This window comes from Garra rufa, chromosome 25, assembly GCF_049309525.1.
Source record: "Garra rufa chromosome 25, GarRuf1.0, whole genome shotgun sequence".
Taxonomy (NCBI): domain Eukaryota; kingdom Metazoa; phylum Chordata; class Actinopteri; order Cypriniformes; family Cyprinidae; genus Garra; species Garra rufa.
The window spans coordinates 34628567-34653320 of NC_133385.1; the positions used below are offsets into that span (position 1 = coordinate 34628567).

The following is a 24754-nucleotide window of genomic DNA, read 5'->3' on the forward strand; positions in this document are numbered from 1 at the left end:
ACTGTTGAGTTAAACTGAGTCATAAAGTCTGAAATGCAACATATAAACGACCTATAAAAATAGTTAATAGTTATGACACAGTCACAGCAGGTTTACGTGCTGTCGCTTTAAGACCGGATGCACAGATCATATATTTTGAGACATCTGTAGTTTTCCCAACTGTTCACATTCACTGCATTTGCATGAATGTTCTCCAGGACAGCGCATCTTGACATTACTTTTCGTGTGTGTAGCAATAACATGCATAAGAAACTCAATTCATCATTCGCACGCCACTCAGCGCCATCTGGAGGAAAAGACGATTTCCACATGATAGACATAACCAATGAAATCGTTCAAATCATTTGCGGGGCGTGGTTAGCGCTTGAACAATGTACACAAGGACCCGAAGTTGCCTTTTACCGCCTGTTCAAAAGTAAACACATTTTTGCCGGTGGATATATATCACTAAAAAATAATCGTAACCTCCAAAACATATTGAATACATACAATTACTCATTTCACCTTAAAAAATAACAATAATATCAAAACGAAAGGATCACTTTGGAAATCTCAATCAGGCATTTCGCAGAGGCGGCCACAGGGGTCTTGTTGGTGGAAATGTCATTCAGAGCAGCAGTTACCCAACTCATGGACATCGGCGGTTCAGAGAGATTGTCGTGAGGGATTTGGGCTGAAGTGTGGCGCTCATGGCAGGGCTGCTCTCCGCGGCTGCTGCTGCTTCCGTGCGCTGCGGATCCAGAGCTTTATTCCGCTTCAACGCTGGAGCTGTTGGGAGACTCGCCGCTAACGTTAACGTTATTCATCCGCGGGTGAGACTGAGAGAGAGGACATGTTTATATTTCATCAGACACACACTGGTTTATTATATCACATTATTGTGTTGGTCTGTTTTGACTTATGTACGAGACCTCTATCTATCTATCTATCTATCTATCTATCTATCTATCTATCTATCTATCTATCTATCTATCCATCTATGGATTTATGTATCATGTATATATTATTAAGCATATACATGATGTTATTCATCAGTCAAATACACATATCTGACACCTGTTTATGATGTAACGCATCTTCTTTGTTATGATGTAACAAAAATAACTGTGTCATGATGAGTTAGCTTGAACTGATTTAGCTATGGAGTTGAATCAGAATCTGCAAAATGTTCATTATTTTACTGAAATAAGAGAGGAAGGGATCATACAAGATGCATTTTGTTTTTTTAGTACTGACCTGGAATAAGATATCTCACATTTAAGACATTTACATATAGTCCACAAGAGAAAATAATAGTTGACTTTATAAAAATGAGCCTGTTCAAAAGTTTACATACACTTGATTTTTAATACTGTGTTGTGACCTGAATGATCCACAGCTGTGTTTTTTTGTTTAGTGACAGTTCATGAGTCCTTTATTTGTCCTGAACAGTTGAGAACAGTCTGCTTTTCTTTAGAAAAATCCTTTGGGTCTCACAAGTTCTTTGGTTTTCCAGCATTTTTGTTTAATTGAACCATTTCCAACAATGACTGTATGATTTTGAGATCCATCTTTTCACACTGAGGACAACTGAGGGACTCATATGCAACTATTACAGAAAGATCAAACACTCACTGATGCTCCAGAAGGAAAAAACATGCATTAAGAGCCGGGGGTGAAAACTTTTGAACAGAATCAAGATGTGTACATTTTGCTTATTTTGCCTAAATATCATATTATTATCATTTAGTACTGCCCTTCAAAACCTACAAAAGATACATGTTTCCAAGAAGACGAAATAACTTAAATTTACCCTCATCTTCAAATTCCAAAAGTTTTCACCCCCCTTAATGCATGGTTTTACCTTCTGGAGCATCAGTAGCTGCATTTCCAATACCGCTAAAATTGCACAAATTGAAATTGCGCATTGAAAATACACCTAATGGAAACGCGTCAATTGCGCAAAAACTCCCATATATCGCAAAAAAGTTTTCACGCTCGCGTAAGGTGGTTTTTCAGGCAATTCAAAAAAGGAATATTTCGCAAAACAGCAATGGAAACCTTTTTTTTTTTTTTTCTTCTTTTTTCTTTTCACATTTACAGGTCACATTCGATTAAATATAGCCCAAATCCCACAAAAATCTGCAAGAGGAAAAAATTAAGTTTCAGTCACATAACAAAGGTTAATGGAAACACCGTCATTTCGCAATGCTTTCTAATCAACGTTTATAAAATATCGCCAAAGTTTTGTGCAAATCTGATCATGGAAACACGCCTATTGTTGGAATCTTTCAAATACACAAAAACACTGGAAAACCAAAGAATTTGTGGGACCTGAAGGATTTCCCTGCTAAAAAAGAACAGCTAAAACCAGCCTAGGCTGGTTGGCTGGTCTTAGCTGGTTTAAGCTGGTCTCCCAGTCTGGCCAGTCTGGTTTTAGCTGGTGGTCTCCCAGCCTGACTGCCCTGGCCAGACTGGGAAAAGTGGCTTGTTGACCAGCTAAAACCAGGCTGGTTGACCACCCAATCAGCCTAGGCTGGTTTTAGCTGTTGTTTTCACCAGGGTTTTCTGAAGAACAGCAGGCAGTTGAACTGTTCAGGACAAACAAGGGACTCATAAACAACTATCACTAAACCCAAAAAAAAAAACACAGCTGTGGATCATTCAGGGAACAACACAGTATAAAGTAAAAAATCAAGTGTATGTAAACTTTTGAACAGGGTCATATGTAAACTATATGTAAACATCTTCAATGTGAAATCTCTTATTCAGGTCAGTACTAAATAACAAATAACATGCATTTTGTATGATCCCTTTTATTTTGGTCAAATAATTACCACTTTGCAGATTCCGCAAGGTGTATGTAAACTTTTGACCTCAACTGTTTATGTTTCATGAATTCACCCCATAATTTCTTCCTTTCTTTTGTAGTTTTTAGCCTTGAACCGCCTTAAACCAGTATCATCCATAGGGAACCAGTACACATTCCCGCTCTTGTCTTATTCCACAGACGCACCTAAAGGTAAGATATCACTAGACGTATGGTGGGAAAGCATTTGTTGTCACTTAAATCATATTTTACAGACCGTCTTGTAACTCTCAGATGGTAAAGCAAGCGGACCAGAGCATCGGCCAGGAGGAGGAGGAGGAGGAAGAGGAAGGAAAGGAGGGAGGAAAGACTGGAAGAGTCGATTATTACAGGTAAATATACAAAAGGCACACTGCTCCACTGCAAAAAATGCTTTTCTTACTTAGATTTTTTGTCTTGCTTCCAGTCAAAATATCTAAAAATTCTTAAATCGAGAAGGATTTTCTAGACAAGTAAAAATCATTGTCTTGTTTTCAGAAAGAACAAGTCCAAATTAAGTGAGTTTCTGCTTAGAACAAGCAAAATAATCTGCCAATAGGGTAAGCAAAAATAATTTTTTTGCTTGATTATTTTGCTTGTTTAGAGCAAAAACTCACTTAATTTTGATTTTCTGAAAAAAAAAAAAGACAATTTTTACTTATCTAGAAAATCCTTCTTGATTTAAGAATTTTCAGATATTTTGGAAACAAGACAAAAATTTTAAGTAAGAAAACCATTTTTTGCAGTGTCCACAGTGGTTTTTGGGTGAATCTCACCAAAACTGTCAAGAACACAATTTTAGTCATATATATGTTTATTAATTTAGTTTTATTTTTTATTTTTCCCCCCCAAAAAATGGTGGCAGTAAGATTAAAGCATGTATGTTTTTAATGTCACTCAGGGAGATGTACCCTGGGACGATAAGGATTTCCGCTATATTTTGATCACTCTGGGAGGCGTTGCGTCTGTCCTGCTGTACCTCTACCTCAGAGATCCAGGCCGGGAAATTACCTGGAAGGATTTTGTCCATCGGTACCTGGACAGAGGACTGGTGAGAATAATGTTTGTGATTTACAGGAGTGAGTTATGACAACTAAATAGGAAATATGCAACTTTTTGAAAATGAAATTTGTACATCATCTGAAAGCTGAAGTTTGTTAGAATAGGACAATATTTGGTCGAGAGACAACTATTTGAAAATCTGCCAATCTGAGGGTGCAAAAACATCTAAATATTGAGAAAGTCGCCTTTAAATTTGTCCAAGTTCTTAGCAATGCATATTACAAATGAAACATTAAGTTTTGATATATTTACAGTAGGAAAATTGACAAAATATCTTCATGAAACATGATCTTTACTTAATATCCTAATGATTTTTGGCATACAAAAATATGTTACAAACCTGTTTTGTGCTTTGTCATTATGGTGTATGAGATGTAGATTGATGTGGGAAAAAAGTAATTTAAAGCAGTTTAACATAAGGCAGCAACAAAACAAAATGTGAAAAAATGAAGGCACTGTAGCTTCTCAATAGCCTATAGATGTAGAATATAGATTGTCTGTCTTTTTTTTCTCAATAATGAACACATTTCAAAGGTGTTCAAGGCTCACAGCACACATTGAACTGCTATTGTGTCTTTTTCTGCACAGGTTGACCGTTTAGAGGTGGTGAATAAACAGTTTGTTAGGGTCATCCTGGTACCTGGGGCTGACAGCTCTGAAGGAGTGAGTTATATTTATTTGCTGTCCATTAGCTTGTGTTTTTGTGGACTGGCATTAATATGTTGTCATTTGCCTTCAGAGTTACGTGTGGTTTAACATCGGCAGCGTGGACACGTTCGAGAGGAATCTAGAAGCTGCTCACTATGAGCTGGGTTTGGAGCCGTCCAATAGAGCTGCAGTGGTCTACACCACAGAGAGTGATGGGTGAGTCTGTCAGGACTAGTCTGTTTAATGTCTATGTTTGATTATTTTCATTTTACATACAACTACTGTTCAAAAGATTGGGGCATTTTTTTAAGTATGTTTTTTAAGTACCTCTCATGAGCATCAAAGCTGCATTTATTTGATGAAAAACACAATAAAAACAGTAATACAACCCTTGGAATCACTACACTTAGATGTTCACCCAATTTTTTTACTTTAAAACAAATAAACCAATCAGAGAAATTATCAGCGTTAGGTAATTTTATGACTAAATAATCTATATTTTTAATTCTCCCACACATCACCCTCCAGCACTACCAAATCTAAAATAAAATTTAAAAAAAACAAAATCACCATTATAACCAGTAGATGGCAGCAGATGAGCATTTATTGGCCTTTTTAGTCATTCATTTCTACATTTTGTCTTATATTTTGAAATTATAAAATCACTATTATAAAATATCAAATCATCAAGAAATCTGATTCTGGCAGTTTTACACTTTTTTTGTGTGTATGAAGTAAGAAAATTCACAAAGTGCCTTGAAAAAACAAACTTTGCTTTAATTTCTGACTAAATCACACATAATCACTAAAATTGGTCTGTTCTATATAATTAATCTTAATAAAATCTATTTATTAAAAGTAAAATATATATATTTTCTATATAAAAAAATTAGATTTTGCAAATACTGTTACTGTTGTTAATAAAAGTCAATGTTGTCTTCCCAACTCAAGCTTAGTGCTTTATTATTAAATCTGCATAAACATGAAATAAACAAGACATGAGCATTTAATATTCTTAGTAACTGTACTTATTAATCCAAAACATTAGTAATTTTATGACTAAATAATCTATATTTTTAATTCTCCCACACATCACCCTCCAGCACTACCAAATCTAAAACAAAAAAAAACATAAAATCACCATTATAACCATTAGATGGCAGCAGAGGAGCATTTATTGGCCTTTTTAGTCATTCATTTCTACGTTTTGTCTTATATTTTGAAATTATAAAATCACTATTAGAAAATATTAAATCATCAAGAAATCTGATTCTGTCAGTTTTACACTTTTTTTTTTTGTGTATGAAGTAAGAAAATTCACAAAGTGCCTTGAAAAACAAACTTGTGACTAAATCACACATAATCACTAAAATTGGTCTGTTCCATATAATTAATCTTAATAAAATCCATTTATTAAAAGTAAAATATATATATTTTCTATATAAAAAATTGATTTTGCAAATGTAACTGTTAATAAAAGTAAATTTTGTATGCTTCCCAACTCAAGTTTAGTGCTTTACTATCAAATCTGTATAAACATGAAATAAACAAGACACCCAGCAAACACAGAACGTTCCCCTAACGTTACCATATGGTTTCCATTTGGTTATTGTTTTGGGAACCAAATGAGAACGTTCCCAGAACATCCCCTGTAGGTTCTCTTATTAATAACCAATAAAGAACTTTCCCAGAACGTTCCCTACAGGTTATTTTTAGGTTTTAATTTAATAACCTACAGAGAACGTTCCCAGAACGTTCCCTACAGGTTATTTTTAGGTTTTAATTTAATAACCTACAGAGAACGTTCCCAGAATGTTCCCAGCAGGTTATTTTTAGGTTTTATTTTTTAACCTAAAAAGAACCTTCCCAGAACATTCCATGTAGGTTAGGGGAACGTTCTGGGAACCTACTGGGAATGTTCTTAGAGCGTTGCAGGAACGTTTCCGGAAGGTTCCCCTAACCTAAAGGGAACGTTCTATTTACGCAAAGAAAACTTTCCTGGCTAACCAATAGGGAACGTTCTGGGAACCAAAAATTGTTAGCTGGGCATGAGCATTTAATATTCTTAGTAATTGCACTTAATAATGCAAAACATTAGTAATTTTATGACTAAATTATCTATATTTTTAATTCTCCCACACATCACCCTCCAGCGCTACCAAATCTAAAATAAAAAATTTAAAAAAAATACATAAAATACTTCATTGGTTTGTTGCTGTGAGTAATGAGCAGAGTCTGATATGTTGATTATTGCTTTCTCTTTCTCCAGGTCTTTTCTGATGAGTTTCATTCCCACCCTGCTTTTGATTGGCTTCTTGCTTTTCACTCTGCGCCGTGGGCCAATGGGAGGAGGGATGGGCGGAGGAAGGGGCGGGCCCTTCAGCATGAGCGAATCAACCGCCAAGATGATGAAGGACGATATTGACATCAAGTTCAAGGATGTGGCTGGATGCGAAGAAGCCAAGGTGGAGATCATGGAGTTTGTCAATTTCCTCAAGAACCCACAACAATACCAGGATCTGGGTGCTAAGATTCCTAAGGTACGACCTTCCAGAAGAAAATTAACTGAAGGTTATTGGCTGAACCTTATTATTAGGTTGGCTTGAGAAAGCCACTCCTGAACGCTACTCCTCCTAGAGCTTTCAAGCTAGAACCACCAAACTCAGCCCAGTTCTTCAGACTGATCTCACTTAGAGTGCTCTATGTTTTCTAACTGATCCGACTTACAGTTTTCCTAAAAATGACGATTAAAACTGGGAAAAATCCCATAGACTTACATTGATGGAATGTTCAAATGAGCCAAAACTATTCAAACTCCAACTGTCAAAATTCAAATTTAAACTCCCAGAATCCTTTGAGACTAAATTCCCTTCTATCGACTATTTCTAATCTATTTAACTGTCTAGCCTAGCCTAGCAACTACAGTCATGCTAGTAACATGCTAATCATGCTAGTAACATGCTAGTAGCTTGCTAATCATGCTAGTAACATGCTAATCATGCTAGCAACATGCTAGTAACTTGCTAATCATGTTAGTAACATGTTAATCATGCTAGCAACATGCTAGTAGATTGCTAATCATGTTAGTAACATGTTAATCATGCTAGCAACATGCTAGTAGATTGCTAATCATGTTAGTAACATGTTAATCATGCTAGCAACATGCTAGTAACTTGCTAATCATGTTAGTAACATGTTAATCATGCTAGCAACATGCTAGTAGCTTGCTAATCATGTTAGTAACTTGTTAATCATGCTGGCACCATGCTAGTAGCTTGCTAATCATGTTAATAACATGCTAATCATGCTGGCACCATGCTAGTAGATTGTTAATCATGTTAATAACATGCTAATCATGCTAGCACCATGCTAGTAGCTTGCTAATCATGTTAATAACATGCTAATCATGCTAGCACCATGCTAGTAGCTTGCTAATCATGTTAATAACATGCTAATCATGCTAACACCATGCTAGTCGATTGCTAATCATGTTAGTAACATGCTAATCATGTTAGCAACATGCTAGTAACTTGCTAATCATGTTAGTAACATGTTAATCATGCTAGCAACATGCTAGTAACTTGTTAATCATGTTAGTAACATGTTAATCATGCTAGCAACATGCTAGTAACTTGTTAATCATGTTAGTAACATGTTAATCATGCTAGCAACATGCTAGTAACTTGTTAATCATGTTAGTAACATGCTAATCATGCTAGCACCATGCTAGTAGCTTGCTAATCATGTTAGTAACATGTTAATCATGCTAGCAAAATGCTAATCATGTTAGTAACATGCTAATCATGCTAGCAACATGCTAGTAACTTGCTAATCATGTTAGTAACATGTTAATCATGCTAGCAACATGCTAGTAACTTGCTAATCATGTTAGTAACATGTTAATCATGCTAGCAACATGCTAGTAACTTGCTAATCATGTTAGTAACATGTTAATCATGCTAGCAACATGCTAGTAACTTGTTAATCATGTTAATAACATGCTAATCATGCTAGCACCATGCTAGTAGCTTGCTAATCATGTTAGTAACATGTTAATCATGCTAGCAACATGTTAGTAACTTGCTAATCATGTTAGTAACATGTTAATCATGCTAGCAACATGCTAGTAACTTGCTAATCATGTTAGTAACATGTTAATCATGCTAGCAACATGCTAGTAACTTGTTAATCATGCTAGTAACTTGTCAGTCATGCTAATGACATTTAAATAACATGTTAATCATGCTAGAAACATGTTAGCAATTTGTTAAACATGCTAGCAAGTTGTTAGGCTAGAAACGTGTTAGAAACATGTTAGCAGCTCAGAAGCATGCTAGTAAATTCTAATCATGCTAGAAGCATGCAGGAACCTCATTAGCAACTTGCCTATCATGCTAGAAACATGTTAGCAACGTATGACAGAAACATGTTACAAACGTGCTGGCAATTTGTTAATCATCTTAGAAACATGCTAGAAACTTGCTAATCATGCTAGAAGCATGCTAGCAAATTCTAATCATGCTAGAAACATGCTGGAAACACATTAGCAACTTGTTAATCATGTTAGAAACATGTTAGCAACTTATGATAGAAACGTGTTAAAAATGTGCTAACAGCTTGTTAATCATCTTAGAAACATGCTAGAAACTTGCTAATCATGATAGAAACATGTTAGAAACATGCTAGCAACTTGTTAATCATCTTAAAAACATGTTACCAACTTGTTAATCATGCTAAAAAAAGTTAGCAGCTTGCTGATCAGGCTGGAAACATATAAATGTGCTAATGACATGTTAGTAACTTGCTAATCATGTTAAAAACATACTAAACATGTTAGAATAATGTTAGAAACATGCTAGCAACTTGTTAAACATGTTAAAAAACTTGCTAATGACATGCTCGTAACTTGCTAATCCTGTTGGAAACATACTAAACATGTTAGAAGAATGTTAGAAACATGCTAGCAACTTGTTAAACATGTTAAAAAACTTGCTAATGACATGCTCGTAACTTGCCAATCCTGTTGGAAACATACTAAACATGTTAGAAGAATGTTAGAATCATGCTACATTTTAATCATGCTAGCAACATGCTAAACACCTAATCTATGTAAAGTTCAACAGCTGCTTTAAACCTTCAAGCTAGGCTTGTCTTGACTAACTTTTTTATCTAGTTAATTAATGTCCTGTGTTTTTTCAGGGTGCTGTGCTGTCAGGTCCTCCAGGAACAGGTAAAACGCTGCTCGCTAAAGCTACTGCTGGAGAGGCTAACGTTCCTTTCATTACAGTCAACGGTTCAGAGTTTCTGGAGATGTTCGTTGGAGTTGGTCCGGCCAGAGTAAGTTTAAACATCTGATTTCAAATTCAATTCCATTAAAATTAAATCATTTTTACCTAAAAAGACTTCTATTTGTGTTTTTCACTAGGTGAGAGACATGTTTGCTATGGCGAGGAAGAACGCCCCGTGCATCCTCTTCATTGATGAGATTGATGCTGTGGGGAGGAAAAGGGGTGGGGGAAATTTTGGTGGCCAGAGTGAACAGGAAAACACACTCAATCAGCTATTGGTGGAAATGGATGGTAAGCAGTTCGATCTTCGATTAAGAGGTCATAGAATAGATTTAAATAGTGTAAACAACTTGAAAGTAGTGCTGTCAAAATTAGCGTCAACGCAGGCGATTTGTTTTTACAGTTTAATGCCATTAAACATATTTAACACAGGGGCGGGGCTAGGTTCTGCTTAACTGCTGCTTCAAATCAATAACTTTTGTAGCTTTAAGGATTTATCTATATTTAATTTAGTGTTTGATAACTGTATTCAATTTCTGTGTATTTCCTACTTGCAGAAGGGCACGGGTAAATAATGGGTTTATGTGAAGATTGTTTTAAGTTTACATAAACAAGTCACAAGTTGTTATTTTTTTAAAGTCTAATGAATGTACAAATCGATAGCTCTCAATTATACTGTAATGTTGAATGACTAGTCAATGGTTAAATATTAGAGAAAAAAGAACAATTTCATAGACATTAGTAATATTGGTATTAGTACAACAATGTTTAGTGCCACGTTAAAAAAAAACAATAAAAAAATACAAAATCAAACATTACGAGTATAAAGAATAAAATATTTAGACTTTATTCTCGAAACTCTTCTACTTTATTCTCGTAATATTGAGTTTTGAGAATAAAGCCATAGTTTTCAAGAATAAAGTCAAAGTTTTTGAGAATAAAGTCGAAATGTTAGAAGAATATAAGAAATATTTTGAGAAAAACTATTTTGACATTATTTTTTTAATGAAGTTATTAAAGCCAAAATTATGAGAATAAAGAATAAAGTTGAAATGTTTTGAGAATAAAGTCATAATTACAAGAATAAAAAAGTCGGAATGTTTCGAGGAATAAAGTCGGAATGTTTCAGGAATAAAGTCGGAATGTTTCAAGAATAAAGTCGAAGTGTTTCGAGGAATAAAGTCGGAATGTTTCGGGAATAAAGTCGGAATGTTTCGGGAATAAAGTCGGAATGTTTCGCGAATAAAGTCGGAATGTTTCGCGAATAAAGTCGGAATGTTTCGGGAATAAAGTCGGAATGTTTCGGGAATAAAGTCGGAATGTTTCGGGAATAAAGTCGGAATGTTTCGGGAATAAAGTCGGATTGTTTCGGGAATAAAGTCGGAATGTTTCGAGGAATAAGGTCGGAACGTTTCGAGGAATAAGGTCGGAACGTTTCGAGGAATAAAGTCGGAACGTTTCGAGGAATAAAGTCGGAATGTTTTGAGAATAAAGTCGGAGTGTTTCAGGGAATATAGTCGGAATGTTTCGAGGGAATAAAGTCGAAGTGTTTTGAGAATAAAGTCGGGGTATTTCAGGGAATATAGTCGGAATGTTTCGAGGGAATAAAATCGGAATGTTTTGAGGAATAAAGTCGGAATGTTTCGGGAATAAAGTCGGAATGTTTCGAGGAATAAGGTCGGAACGTTTCGAGGAATAAGGTCGGAACGTTTCGAGGAATAAAGTCGGAACGTTTCGAGGAATAAAGTCGGAATGTTTTGAGAATAAAGTCGGAGTGTTTCAGGGAATATAGTCGGAATGTTTCGAGGGAATAAAATCTGAATGTTTCGAGGAATAAAGTCGGGTCGTTTCGAGGAATAAAGTCGAAGTGTTTTGAGAATAAAGTCGGTGTGTTTCAGGGAATATAGTCGGAATGTTTCGAGGGAATAAAGTCGAAGTGTTTTGAGAATAAAGTCGGAGTGTTTCAGGGAATATAGTCGGAATGTTTCGAGGGAATAAAATCGGAATGTTTTGAGGAATAAAGTCGGAATGTTTCGGGAATAAAGTCGGGTCGTTTCGAGGAATAAAGTCGAAGTGTTTTGAGAATAAAGTCGGTGTGTTTCAGGGAATATAGTCGGAATGTTTCGAGGGAATAAAGTCGAAGTGTTTTGAGAATAAAGTCGGAGTGTTTCAGGGAATATAGTCGGAATGTTTCGAGGGAATAAAATCGGAATGTTTTGAGGAATAAAATCGGAATGTTTCGAGGGAATAAAATCGGAATGTTTTGAGGAATAAAGTCGGAATGTTTCGAGGAATAAAGTCGGGTCGTTTCGAGGAATAAAGTCGAAGTGTTTTGAGAATAAAGTCGGTGTGTTTCAGGGAATATAGTCGGAATGTTTCGAGGGAATAAAGTCGAAGTGTTTTGAGAATAAAGTCGGAGTGTTTCAGGGAATATAGTCGGAATGTTTCGAGGGAATAAAATCGGAATGTTTTGAGGAATAAAATCGGAATGTTTCGAGGGAATAAAATCGGAATGTTTTGAGGAATAAAGTCGGAATGTTTCGGGAATAAAGTCGGAATGTTTCGGGAATAAAGTCGGAATGTTACGGGAATAAAGTCGGAATGTTTCGGGAATAAAGTCGGAATGTTTCGAGAATAAAGTCGAAATGTTTCGAGAATAATGTCGGAATGTTTCGAGGAATAAAGTCAGAATGTTTCAGGAAACAAAGTCGGAACGTTTCGAGGAACAAAGTCGGAACGTTTCGAGGAATAAAGTCGAAGTGTTTTGAGAATAAAGTCGGAATAAAGTTACCGATTATAAAACATGGTATGATTTCTGCTAATAATCCCACATATGTTCAAATCAATTCAGTGGCCTGGCAACCTTTCCTGATGCTCTCAATTTCGGGCCAATTGTATGCGCAAGCTATACTATTAAAATATTATAACTTTAAGTGCTACAATTTAATTCTCGTAATTCGACTTGATTCTTGAAACATTTCAACTTTAATGCTTTTTTTTTTTTTTTTTTACATGGCACTAAAGTGCTTTCATAGTATCAGTGGTACCTTCAATCATAAAAAATATCTTTTACAAATGTTAAAATTGAAATCATGGAACTTCTGGAAAACTGTCATGGTTTAATTTGTACACATGAGATCTTGACTTGTATTTGATCTGAAAAATCCTAAGTTTTCAAAGCAACATTATTACTCATTTTGTTTTTACAGGATTTAATACAAGTACAAATGTTGTAGTTCTGGCTGGTACAAACAGACCGGATGTCCTTGACCCTGCACTGATGCGACCAGGGAGGTTCGACAGACAGATTTATTTGGGTAAGAACATTACTCTTCAGTTCAGTGTCAAGTGTCAAGAGATTGCAAATAGCACTAGATTGTATTTACACCATTAAGAAATGACAGTGTTTTCTTTGCAATAAGTGTAAATGCTAATGATTTTTATGTGCAGTGGGTTTAGAACCATTATATTCCACTATCAAAGGTTTGTGCTCTGTCAATCCTTTAGGACCACCTGACATTAAGGGTCGAGCATCCATATTCAAAGTGCATCTGCAGCCCCTCAAACTGGACCCCAATCTGGACCGGAATACCATTGCAAGGAAGATGGCAGCTGCTACGCCTGGATTCACTGGTGAGTGAGCGATGATTTATTTGGACACTCATTTTCCTATTGAACAAAAAAAATGTGCAAACCACAGCAGAAAAAAACATTATACATTGTATTATTATTATATATTTGAAACTCATGTTTGAGCGGAGGCTGATGTGATATGATAATTGAGTAATCCTGAGTGTTGCCATAATATTACTATATAAAAACCCTCATTTTTCTGTCCTCCAGGTGCTGATATTGCAAATGTCTGTAATGAAGCAGCACTCATTGCTGCTAGGCATCTAAATAAATTCATCAGTGTTAAGCACTTTGAGCAGGCCATCGACAGAGTCATCGGAGGTAAACGGAATAGCTTAGAATTGCAGTATATCCTACTAACCATGATGTACATGTCAGATCTGTAAGTCATATTAGTGACATCAGCAGTGACCTGTGGTGTACCTCAGGGTTCAGTCCTGGGTCCCATTCTTTTTCTTATCTACATGGTTCCTTCCTTTTAGAGATATAGACTTTATTCATTCATTTCTTTTTAGTAGTGCTGAAGCTTTCCGCATTCGATTGCTTGAGTTGGCTTATGCAACTTTAACTATTCTTGGTAATTTCATGTTTTGTGCCCTCATGTTACAGGTCTGGAGAAGAAGACTCAGGTTTTACAACCCACTGAGAAAAAGACTGTAGCCTATCATGAAGCAGGACATGCTGTGGTGGGCTGGTTTCTCCAACATGCTGACCCATTGCTCAAGGTAATGTAATTTCCCAAAAGCTATTTTAAATCATTTTACATACTTAAGTCACCAAATGAAATGAATAGCATATTTTTGCTTTAAATAAAAAAAAAATGTCATTGGCTTTGCTTAAACTCAATGACGTGACCTCTACATTTTCTGTTCAGTTGCATTTTTTGTTTAATTTTATATATATCCCATGTATGTACCCACTTTACATCCATTAGTTATTTGAAATTTTTCTGTTATTCAAAGTGTCAGAATTTCATGTGGTGCGACCGTCTGGCCATAACATCTTTGAAATTACCCCAGATTTATTCAGATTAATTTTCTGCACTATTTGGCCTGATTTTCAAAGTGTTTTGTATTCCTGTATGAAACAGTGAAGCATTTGTATTTATTTTCCTTTATATACAAACTTTGTCTGATTGCATTTTTTTAGTTAAAATTTGGTTTAAATGCATAAAAAGAGGCCATATATATGAAGTACCTCTCCCATGTGTGTACCCACTTTAAATTGTTAAAAAACATTAGTTATTTATAATTTTTCTGTTATTCAAAGTTTCAAAATATCATGTGGTGCGACCTTCTGACCATAACTGCTTTGAAATTACCCTAAATTTATTCAGATTAATTTTCTGCACTATTTGGCCTGAATTTTCAAAGTGTTTTGTAATTTTGTGTAAAACAGCAAAGCATTTGTATTTATATTTCCATAATATACAAACAAACTTTTTCTGATTGCATTTTATTAGTTTAAAATTGGTTTAAATGCATAAAAAGAGGCCATATATTTAAAGTACCTCTCCTATGTATGTACCCACTTTAAATTTTCAAAAAACATTAGTTATGTGTAATTTTTATGTTATTCAAAATGTCAAAATATCACGTGGTGATAACTGCTGTTTTGGAAACATCTTCGAAATTACCCTAAATTTATTCAGATTAATTTACTGCATTATTTGGCCTGATTTTCAAAGTGTTTTGTAATCCTGTATGAAACAGCAAAGCATTTGTATTTATATTTCCATAATACACAAACAAACTTTATCTGATGATGTCCATTTTATAAAAAGTCATGTGGTGCAACCATCAAGAAATTACCATTTTGGGACTTTTATGTTGAAATCCATTCAAAGATAGAACGTTGCATTATATATGAATTTGCCAAGGACCCATGGAAGCATCAACCATGGCTGTTATTTAGTTACCACATTTGGATATCATATGGTATGACCTCGAAAAACAATGAATATCTAGTTATTTCTACAAGTATTTATTTTTATTATAGATTTCATAGTGACCTTTCGTGGAAAGCTTACTTGTTTTGTTTAGGTGGCCAATTCTGTGCTTGTAAATTTTGACTGAATTTGAAAATATCATGTGGTGCGACCAAATATCATGTAACTTTCGCACTTTCGAGATATTGAGCTTCAAAGTTTTTGCGTTCCATAGACTTCTGTAGATAGAACCATTTTTGTTTTCTGAAAAAAGGCCCCAAATGTACATGGCTTACAAAAGAAACATCAAATAATGTAAATAAGTTGTCACAGAATAGGAATATGTGAATAACTCAATTTTGACAAAAATGTCAGATAGAACCTTATAATTCTAAGGTGACGATATGTCCCAGATTCAATTGATGGTTTATATACATAAAATACTTTATTTTAGCACCATTTGGAATAGATTTGTATGCAATTTGGGTCATTTGAAATGGTTTATGTTTAATCTTTGTATAATAAAATGCAAAAAAAAACAATAGAACATAGAGCATGTAATTTTAGTTTGGGATTTTTTTTATTGTAATTTGCATTTTATGTATTACAATGTATTCTTTTTTTATTAATAATTATTTTAATCTATTTTACCAGATTCCACTGCCAAGCAAAGTAAAATAAATGCTCATTTCAGTGGCTGAAATATGAATAACTGCTGCAGTATTTTTAAATAATTTTTATCAGTTTTATGCAGTTTACAGGAAGAATAAGTCTGCTAACTACAAAAATATGTGATCATTACTTACAAAAAATGTTAAGCATGTTAAGGAAATGAATTAATCTTTAATATAAATCATGGTTGCACCACATGACATTTTTTTAAGGCTACGGCCGATTTATCTAGATGAACAAACACTAAAATCACTTTATTTAAAAATTAAATATGAATTTATGTGTACACAACATTCTTAATGTTTGAACAGTTACAAAATATATAATTTTTTTTAATTTTAAAATTAGCCTTTAAAAAATCCTTATACGTCAATGATCCGTTACACATTGAACAAGGGGCAAAACTGACTATGTATAAACTATGAGCGCACCGAGAGTAGCATTGTAGCTGTATAGTTCAGTTTAAATCAGTTTAAATTTATCTGTAAATGATTGCAATATATTGGATTTGTTCACTCATTCCCTAATTGTATGTTCCAGGTTTCCATAATTCCAAGAGGGAAAGGCCTGGGCTATGCACAGTACCTTCCAAAAGAGCAGTATTTATATACACGGGAGCAGCTTTTCGACAGGATGTGTATGATGCTTGGCGGGCGCGTGGCCGAGCAGGTGTTTTTTGACAGGATCACGACTGGGGCTCATGACGACCTTAACACTAGATTTACTAAACCTGCGCAATTTTGCGTAAATTCCCTGGACCTAACACCTACAAGCACCCTGCTGAGATTTTCACAGGCCTTTGTCCTCCTGCTTTTGTTGTGCAAACAGACCCATTACCTGTGAGGCCTGGCACATTTGCATTTTTTTACTCAGAATAACTCAGATCCAAGGCAGGCCAAACCTATGTGTGTGACAAACTTTCAGAAATGCCTGACGTATTTATCGTAATGAGTATATGTAAAATTATACACAAATTCACATACCTTCATGTGGTTATAGTCTGTTATCGTGTTGGGTTTCCTCTTTCTTTCGTCACGTTTTGGTGCATGGAACTTAGAACACACACAGTCTTCTTTTTTTTAGGGGCATAAATTGTCAAGTAGACACTGCCACTTCTAAGCACTGAAGTGGAGAATACCTCTCGCTGTGCAGTGTCTTTTGCAAGTTGAGGAAGTTTATGTCGGACTTTATTCACCGTGCCCAGTAGCGTTGTTTTGCGCTCCAGCAGTCTGTGCGACAGTGACAGTGAAGTAAAGAAATTGTCCGTTGTGACATTTCTCCCATTATCCAAAAATGGCTCCATCAGATTCATGACCACGCTTCTGCCAGTCTCTCTCCCTTCTGATGACTGGGGTCCTTTCCCAAGTAAGGAGATGCCTTGCAAACATATTTGGTCTCCAAATCCCTGGCCATCCAGAACTTGATCCCAAATTTGTCTGGCTTGGTTGCAATATACTGTGTGAATGGACAACGAACCTTGGTAGGGAACAGCTGTTCATCTATGGTCAGGTGTTCTCCTGGAGTGAAACTCTCAGCACAGTTCTTGTTGAAGCGTGTCCAGATGTCGGAAATCGCAGCAAATTTGTCTGTCTTCACCCGTTCTGCCCGCGTGTCCTTGTCATCAAATCAAAGGTGTTGCCCAGAAGGTGCCCAGAAGGTGTGCCAATTGCCCTCTGATTGCCCTCTGACTTGCACTGTCTACTTTTCTGCAATGACAATGCAGATTTTCCACTTGTGGGACTAATAAAGACAGATCAGAGGTGAACCAGGAACTGAGGGACAGATTTTTTTATGGTTGAAAGCTGGAGCGATCACACAAAAACAAAATTCGCTTTTGGTGTTATAATTCAGTGATGTGTTATAATTCTGTATGTGTACGAACATGTTTTCACACATTTTTTACAAATAAAACAGTTGTGTTCCCATATAATGTGAATGTGTGTCTTTAATATTTGCAGGTCAGTCAATGTGTGGGATATTTTGTATAGATACGGCAGGCATTTTTGAAGGTTTCTATGTCACACAGAGGTTTGGCCTGCCTTGGATCTGAGTTACTCTGAGTAAAAAAATGCAAATGTGCCAGGCCTCACAGGTAAATGGGTGTGTTTGCACAACAAAAGCAGGAGGAGAATCGAGCTGAAGAAGTGTGAAAATCTCAGCAGGGGTGATTCACACCTCAGGACTTTCACCAAAAAATAAAAAAGTCAGTAATTCTAGTGTTAAGAAGGTCACACAGTCGGCGTATGCTCAGGTAGAGAGATTGTGCTTGCCTTGTATCATAAAATCAGCGGTTCAGTGTGCTATAGCAACGTTATGCACTTTTTTTTCATTTAAAAGAAGCTTTTATTCAAATACTTACAGGAGCAATCCATTTGGAGTAGAGCTGAAACTAATAATTATTTTGTTGATCCGCTAATAATCTGTTAAAGTGATTCTTTGACTGCTCTAGCAATAATTAAGCAATTCATCAAAACTGTGGTAATAGATTGATTGCTTCTTGTGGGTTTGAACCTGTAATGTTTTGATTGCAAGCCAGGTCTTAGGAACATATTTACTTTATTTGAGAGTTTTCTTTACTTACATTTCTCATATAGATTGTACAGTTTGGCATGAGCGACAAAGTGGGCCAGGTGTCATTTGACCTGCCCCGCCAGGGTGAGATGGTTCTGGAGAAGCCCTACAGTGAGGCTACAGCAGAACTCATTGACGAGGAGGTCAGAGATCTGGTCGACCGCGCCTTTAAGAGAACACAGGATCTGGTCACTGAGAAACGAGAGCAGGTGGAAATGGTGAGAGCAACTAACAACCCGATGCTATTTTATCCTGGAAAACCAGAGATGTTAGAAGTGGTGATCTGCGGTGTGCCTCAGGGTTCAGTCCTTGGTCCCATTATTTTCCTCATTTTCTTGCTTCCTTTCTTTGAATAAGGCAAAGTAGCAGTGTAATCTTCAACAGTTACTTTGAGGTCACTCAGATCTACCTTAAATCAAAGTTCTTTGTTCATACTATGAGATTTATAGCTCCGATTTGAGTGAAGCGAAGCTTTCGAAAGGGCTTCATTTCAGGTCAAATTGTGAAATAGTGATGAAAAACACAGCAGTTTCAATTGAGAGTTTAATTCTTACCTTTATAGTCTGAAAAGTCCATTCAGTAAGAACTTGAATGTGCTGTATGAAACGTCAGCTTATGAATACAGCTGATGAATTGTTAACACTGGGTAAAATGCAGGGTTCATACAAGGTGCTTAAAGTGCTTGAAGTACTTGAATGTGACTTGGCCTGGAAAACCTTGGAAAATAGCATATTTGAAAAGTGTCAAAATAGTGCTTGAAAAGTGCTTGAATTATTGAAAGACAATGTATCTATGACATACGTGTTTAATTTTCTCAATAAGCACATATCTTTTCACGCAAGATTCACACAATTAAAAAAAAACATACTTTTTTTTGCTTATTTCAGGTAATGTTATAAAAGTAGTGAGGTAAGCTAGTAGTACTACTGGCAATTGGCTAAGTATATGGTAAAACGCTTTTGCTGATTCACTAGCAAATCAAATTAAAAGAGCCATTCATTTTCAAATTTCAACAACGCTTGCATTGATTTTAAAAAGCACTTAGTGATTGGTGAAACAAAGCTTTTCGAAACTCCAAATGATTTAAACCAATGCGTCACAAAATGATTCACTGTTTCAAAGCGCTCCAATTGATTTGAATTAGATTGTGACTTTGGAGCTGATTCGCAAATCATTTGACTTAGATCAGGACTTCAAATCGCGTATCGCGAATCATTTAATTCAGATCCGAAATTTGCGTATCATTTTATTTTAGAGCGTATTGCAAAACATTTGATTTAGATCAGAACTTCACGTATTGCAAAATTTTTTTTTTTAGATTGGAACTTTGCGTGTCATTTGATTTAGATCAGAACTTCAGAGAGTGTATCGCAAAACATTTTATTTAGATCAGAACTTTTCTAATCGCGAATCATTTAATTTAGATCGGAACCGCAAATAGCGTATTGCAAATAATTTGATTTAGATCTGAACTTCGCGTATTGTGAATCTTTTGTTTTAGATCGGAACTTTAAATCGTGTATCTCAAATCATTTGATTTAGATCGGGACTTTGCATATCGTGAATCATTTGATTTAGATCGGGACTTTGCATATCGTGAATCATTTGATTTAATTCGGTACTTCACATGTCGTGAATCATTTGATTTAGATCGGAACTTTGCGGGTTGTGAATCTTTTGTTTTAGATTGGAAATTTAAATTGTGTATCGTGAATCATTTGATTTAGAGCAGAACTTTGCATATCGTGAATCATTTGATTTAATTCGGTACTTCACATGTCGTGAATCATTTGATTTAATTTGGTACTTCACGTGTCGTGAATCTTTTGTTTTAGATTGGAACTTTTAATTGTGTATTTAGATCTGAACTTCGCTTATCTCAAATCATTTGATTTCAATCAGAACTTTAAATCACATGGCAAATAATTTTTGATTTAGATCTGAACTTCGCGTATTGTGAATCATTTGTTTTAGATCGGAACTTTAAATCACATCGCAAATAATTTTTGATTTAGATCAGAACCCCGTCTATCGCAAAACATTTGATTTAGATTAGGACTTCAAATCGCGCATTGCGAATCGTTTGATTTAGGTCGGAACTTTAAATCATATCGCAAAACATTTGATTTAGATCAGAATGGGTTAATGAATTATTTTGTGAATTGAATGATTCAAATTAATTAATTAAAATCAAATGATTCGCAATACGCGATTAGAAGTCCTGATCTAAGTCAAATGATTTGCGAACCTGCTCAAAAGTCCCAATCAAATGACTGGAGCGCTTCGAAACAGTAAATCATTTACGCGATTTAAAAGTCCCGATCGAAATCAAATGTTTTGCGATCCGTGTTCCGAGTCCTGATCTGATTTGATGATTCTCAAATCATTATTCGGATCAGGACTTCGGAACGTGGATCGTGAATCATTTTACTTAAATTGTAACTTTAGGGTGTGTTCACACTTGTGGTTCTGTTCATTTGGTTCATTTGGTCCAGTCAAAAAAGGAAAATTATATATTTGGTCCTGGTCCGCTTAGCGTTCACAATGGCATTTTTCACAGCAACCCTAATGGTATAGTGATATGCTCACAACCTGATTGGTTATGTTGAATGACGTATATTTTGTGACGGAAATCACTGAACACTCCAAACAAAAGGAAAAGGTGCGTTCAACTTAAAACAGCACTTTTATGTCACACAAGTATGTGCAGGTTCACGAATCATTTGAATGAATCATCGAATCATCTCTAAAAAAAGTAGTGTTTAAAGTCCTTGAAAGTTCTGGAATTTAGTTTTACAGTATCTGTATGAACCTCAATTATGAGCAGGCCCGCACGGAATCCGCGGCCGCAGATTTCCGCAGAATACTCCGCAGATTTCCGCAGATTGTAGCGCCCGCCAGTTAGAGAGTAACTGTATACAACGCACGTTCGCGTTTGAAGTTGCGCTGTTTGACATGGCGTATGTGAGAGTTTAGTGTACGATCAATAACACATTTAAAATGTCCAAAATCAAACTAACTGCTGAAGAGTTAAAAAAAAACGTCATCTGTCTGCCAAAATTACGGCCGGGACAGAGCAAATTAATTCCGTAATGACTTTATGAGGATGGGGGGATGATGTTCTGTAAATCCTGTCAGCACTCCGTCGATTACCTGAGGTGACAGACGGCACTGGAACATCTCAAATCTGCTCGCCACAAGAATCGAAAGCAAAGTTCTGTTGCTTAGTTTTATTTAAAGTGATGATTACTTACTGTGTTGTAAAGGTATGAAAAGTTTTTTCTATCACACGCTAAATGAGAACGTAATTGTGCTGGGTGGTATATGAAGTGTATTTTTCAAATGCCGTAAAATAGCGGTGCAGAGATGGAGAAAAAAAATCAATCGCCAACAAAGTATCAACTCACGATAAAGTCACAATTGTCTCTAAAGCAAAAAAAACAACAACTTTATTCTGACATCTCCGTGTTCTGCGCGTCTCTGTGAATGTGCGCCTCAGTGTCAACTACTAGTACACACTCAAGTACGCATGACGCTCGCCCCTCTCACTATAAAGAGTACATGAACTTCATCTCTTGAGAGTCACTGCATCAGGATTTCTCCATTTCCCCTAAAAAAAAAAACTATCGTCAGATACACACGCAAACTCAAAGCTCTTCAGTACAATCCGCCAAAATAAAAGTTTGTTTTAACTTTATGACAGAAGTTATGACAGAAATATATTGCTATATCGTGTGGTAGAATGTACTTCTGAAAATAATAATAGGAAATATCACTTTTTTAGGAATTTCAAATAATTTCTCAATTTTTGCATTACTATTTCTACTACTAAATTGGTAATAATTAAGTAATAATTTACTTACTAAATTATTACTGAATGTAGTTTTCTAGTGTACTGCATTTATTTAAGTGTTTAATTGATTGCTACAACACTTTTATTTATATGTCATTGTTGTTATAAGTAACTTATTTATTAATATTTATTATTTATTAGTGCATGCTATTTATTTATTATTGAATGATAGAGTTTCTATAGTCTTTGATGATATGCAAATGTTTAGGTGATGATTGGTGTACAATTCAAAAAGAAATGTTTCCTGCACCTTTTAGTGGATTTAATATAAAAGAGACCTAGCTTTGTTTAACAAACCAGTTGTTCCAATATGATTTGTATTGTCAACCTGAAATAAAAGTTATTTGTAATTTTTTCGGCTTTCTGTGCTCTCCTATACTCTTAAAACCATTCCGCAGAATTCCACAGATTTTTCCAAAAATTCTGCGCAGAAATTGCCAAAAAAGTCCGCAGATTCCGTCTGGCCCTTATGAGCAGTGAAAAACATAAAGTAAAATAACCCAGGATTCTGTTTTTCCAGGGTGTTGAATGGTTAACTATTTCAAATGTGAAAAGCTGCAAAGTGACCATCTCTCTCTTTTTTTTGTGAATAGGTTGGTAGGCGTTTGCTGGAAAAAGAAGTTCTAGACAAAGCTGATATGATAGAGTTGCTGGGGCCCAGGCCATTTGAGGAGAAGTCCACATATGAGGAGTTTGTCGAGGGCACTGGAAGCTTTGAGGAAGATACAAGTCTTCCAGAAGGGTTGAAGGACTGGAACAAAGAGAGAGGAGAAGCCCAGGAAGAACCTCCAGCTTCAAAAGAAAAACAGGTTGCTTGAAATAAACACAGCCCTCGAAATAATTTCCACCTGCCTCTGACACTTGCCTTACTGTGGAAACTAGTGGGGAAAGCAGAGTCATCTTGGCTTAAAAGAGGAAGATTGTGAATTTGTGTTGGCATTTGCATTTCACTTCCCTTGTTAATTTGAAGCAAGGGATTTTACTGTATTTGAAATGCCTTAATCTGTGCATTATGTGGTCTATATAATGCCTGATAAACTGTAACACCAACACCATGAACTCTATGCCAGATAAATAATTTAGAATGATCTTATTAGTCTTTTTTTATCCCTCTGTTTCTGCCATTATATAACTAAATTCTGTCCTTTTTATTCAATCTTCCTTAATAGAAGTGGAAGAAAAAAATGTATATTTGTACAACTTTCATTTGTGTGTTCTGAGGAAAAAAATGTTTTGAAAGTTGTGATTATTTAATTAAATTAAAGGAGTTGTTTCATACATTTGTTTTTCTTCAAGGTCTAATTAGTCAAGGGTTCTTGCACCAAAAAAAGTCTTAATTATTTAATGACCAATTTCCAGCTTTTCCCTGACCCTTACAATTAATTGGGTCATGTTTAAAGCTTGAAACACCATCCTAGTATAGAAATTCATGAATGTATCACTTCTCCGTGGTTATATTTACAGTTTCTAATTTGTAGTAAGGGTGAAAACCTATTCTAGCTCTTAAAATGTTTTTTTTTTATATTGTTACTCTAGGCAACATACAGTCTACACTGACATCAGCAGAAGTAGGCCATAGCTAGATGATTTATTACACTTCCCCTTCCAAGCATTCTGTTCATCAGGGACACTCCCATTTTAGATGGGTGAGATTTAGCCAAGTAGCATCCAGAATCAGTGCTGTCTACAAATACTATGATAAAACACTGAGCAACAAATCTTACTATTATTTGTGGTTGTTAACAAACTATGAAAGAGTATAAAAGCCCAGTTTATGTTTGTGGATATTCTTTACAAATGGCTTCTCCTCAGACAAAAGCACCGTTTGTTGGAGCGTCCTTTAGTCCGAAAGGCGAACCTCTAAAGCTGCACGTCACGTTAGTGTCTGCATGGCCAGTGCTGACCATATAATCTATTAAATTAAATTTTACTATGCTGTCTCCATTTAGAGGTAATTGAGAGGGCGTTGTGTCACAAGACCTGCTTTCTACAGTAATAGCTCCAGTAAAATGCATTGGAGAAAGAAAAAGAGAAATAACAATCTGATCTTTGACATTTCACATTTATTCCTGTTAGATTTTTGTCCTCCTTGATTTGGCAGACTTGTTAATTGTTCTGGTAGTTTGTAAATTTCTTCTCCGATGTGACCCTGTGTATAGATCATGCTTGACATCATTGAACCCTGTAATAACCCTGGTGACATATACAGTACAGCTTTTTGATAGGAATCCAGAAATTTGTACAATAGAATTTTACTCGTTGGGATTTACATT

The 24754-nt window shown here is 35.6% G+C and overlaps 1 protein-coding gene across 1 annotated transcript; it reads left to right on the forward strand.

Annotated features, from left to right (window-relative positions):
• Positions 1 to 603: 603 nt before the first annotated feature.
• afg3l1 (AFG3-like AAA ATPase 1) lies at positions 604 to 23757 on the forward strand. Its single transcript, XM_073831752.1, has 17 exons — positions 604 to 812; positions 2911 to 3001; positions 3083 to 3180; positions 3729 to 3878; positions 4478 to 4552; positions 4629 to 4753; positions 6807 to 7077; positions 9737 to 9874; positions 9963 to 10116; positions 13035 to 13142; positions 13333 to 13458; positions 13669 to 13779; positions 14068 to 14183; positions 16598 to 16766; positions 18277 to 18308; positions 18652 to 18846; positions 23075 to 23757. Exons 1-17 carry the CDS (start codon positions 690 to 692, stop codon positions 23297 to 23299), a joined length of 2307 nt encoding a protein of 768 aa, XP_073687853.1. The 5' UTR covers positions 604 to 689; the 3' UTR covers positions 23300 to 23757.
• The last annotated feature ends 997 nt before the right edge of the window (positions 23758 to 24754 follow it).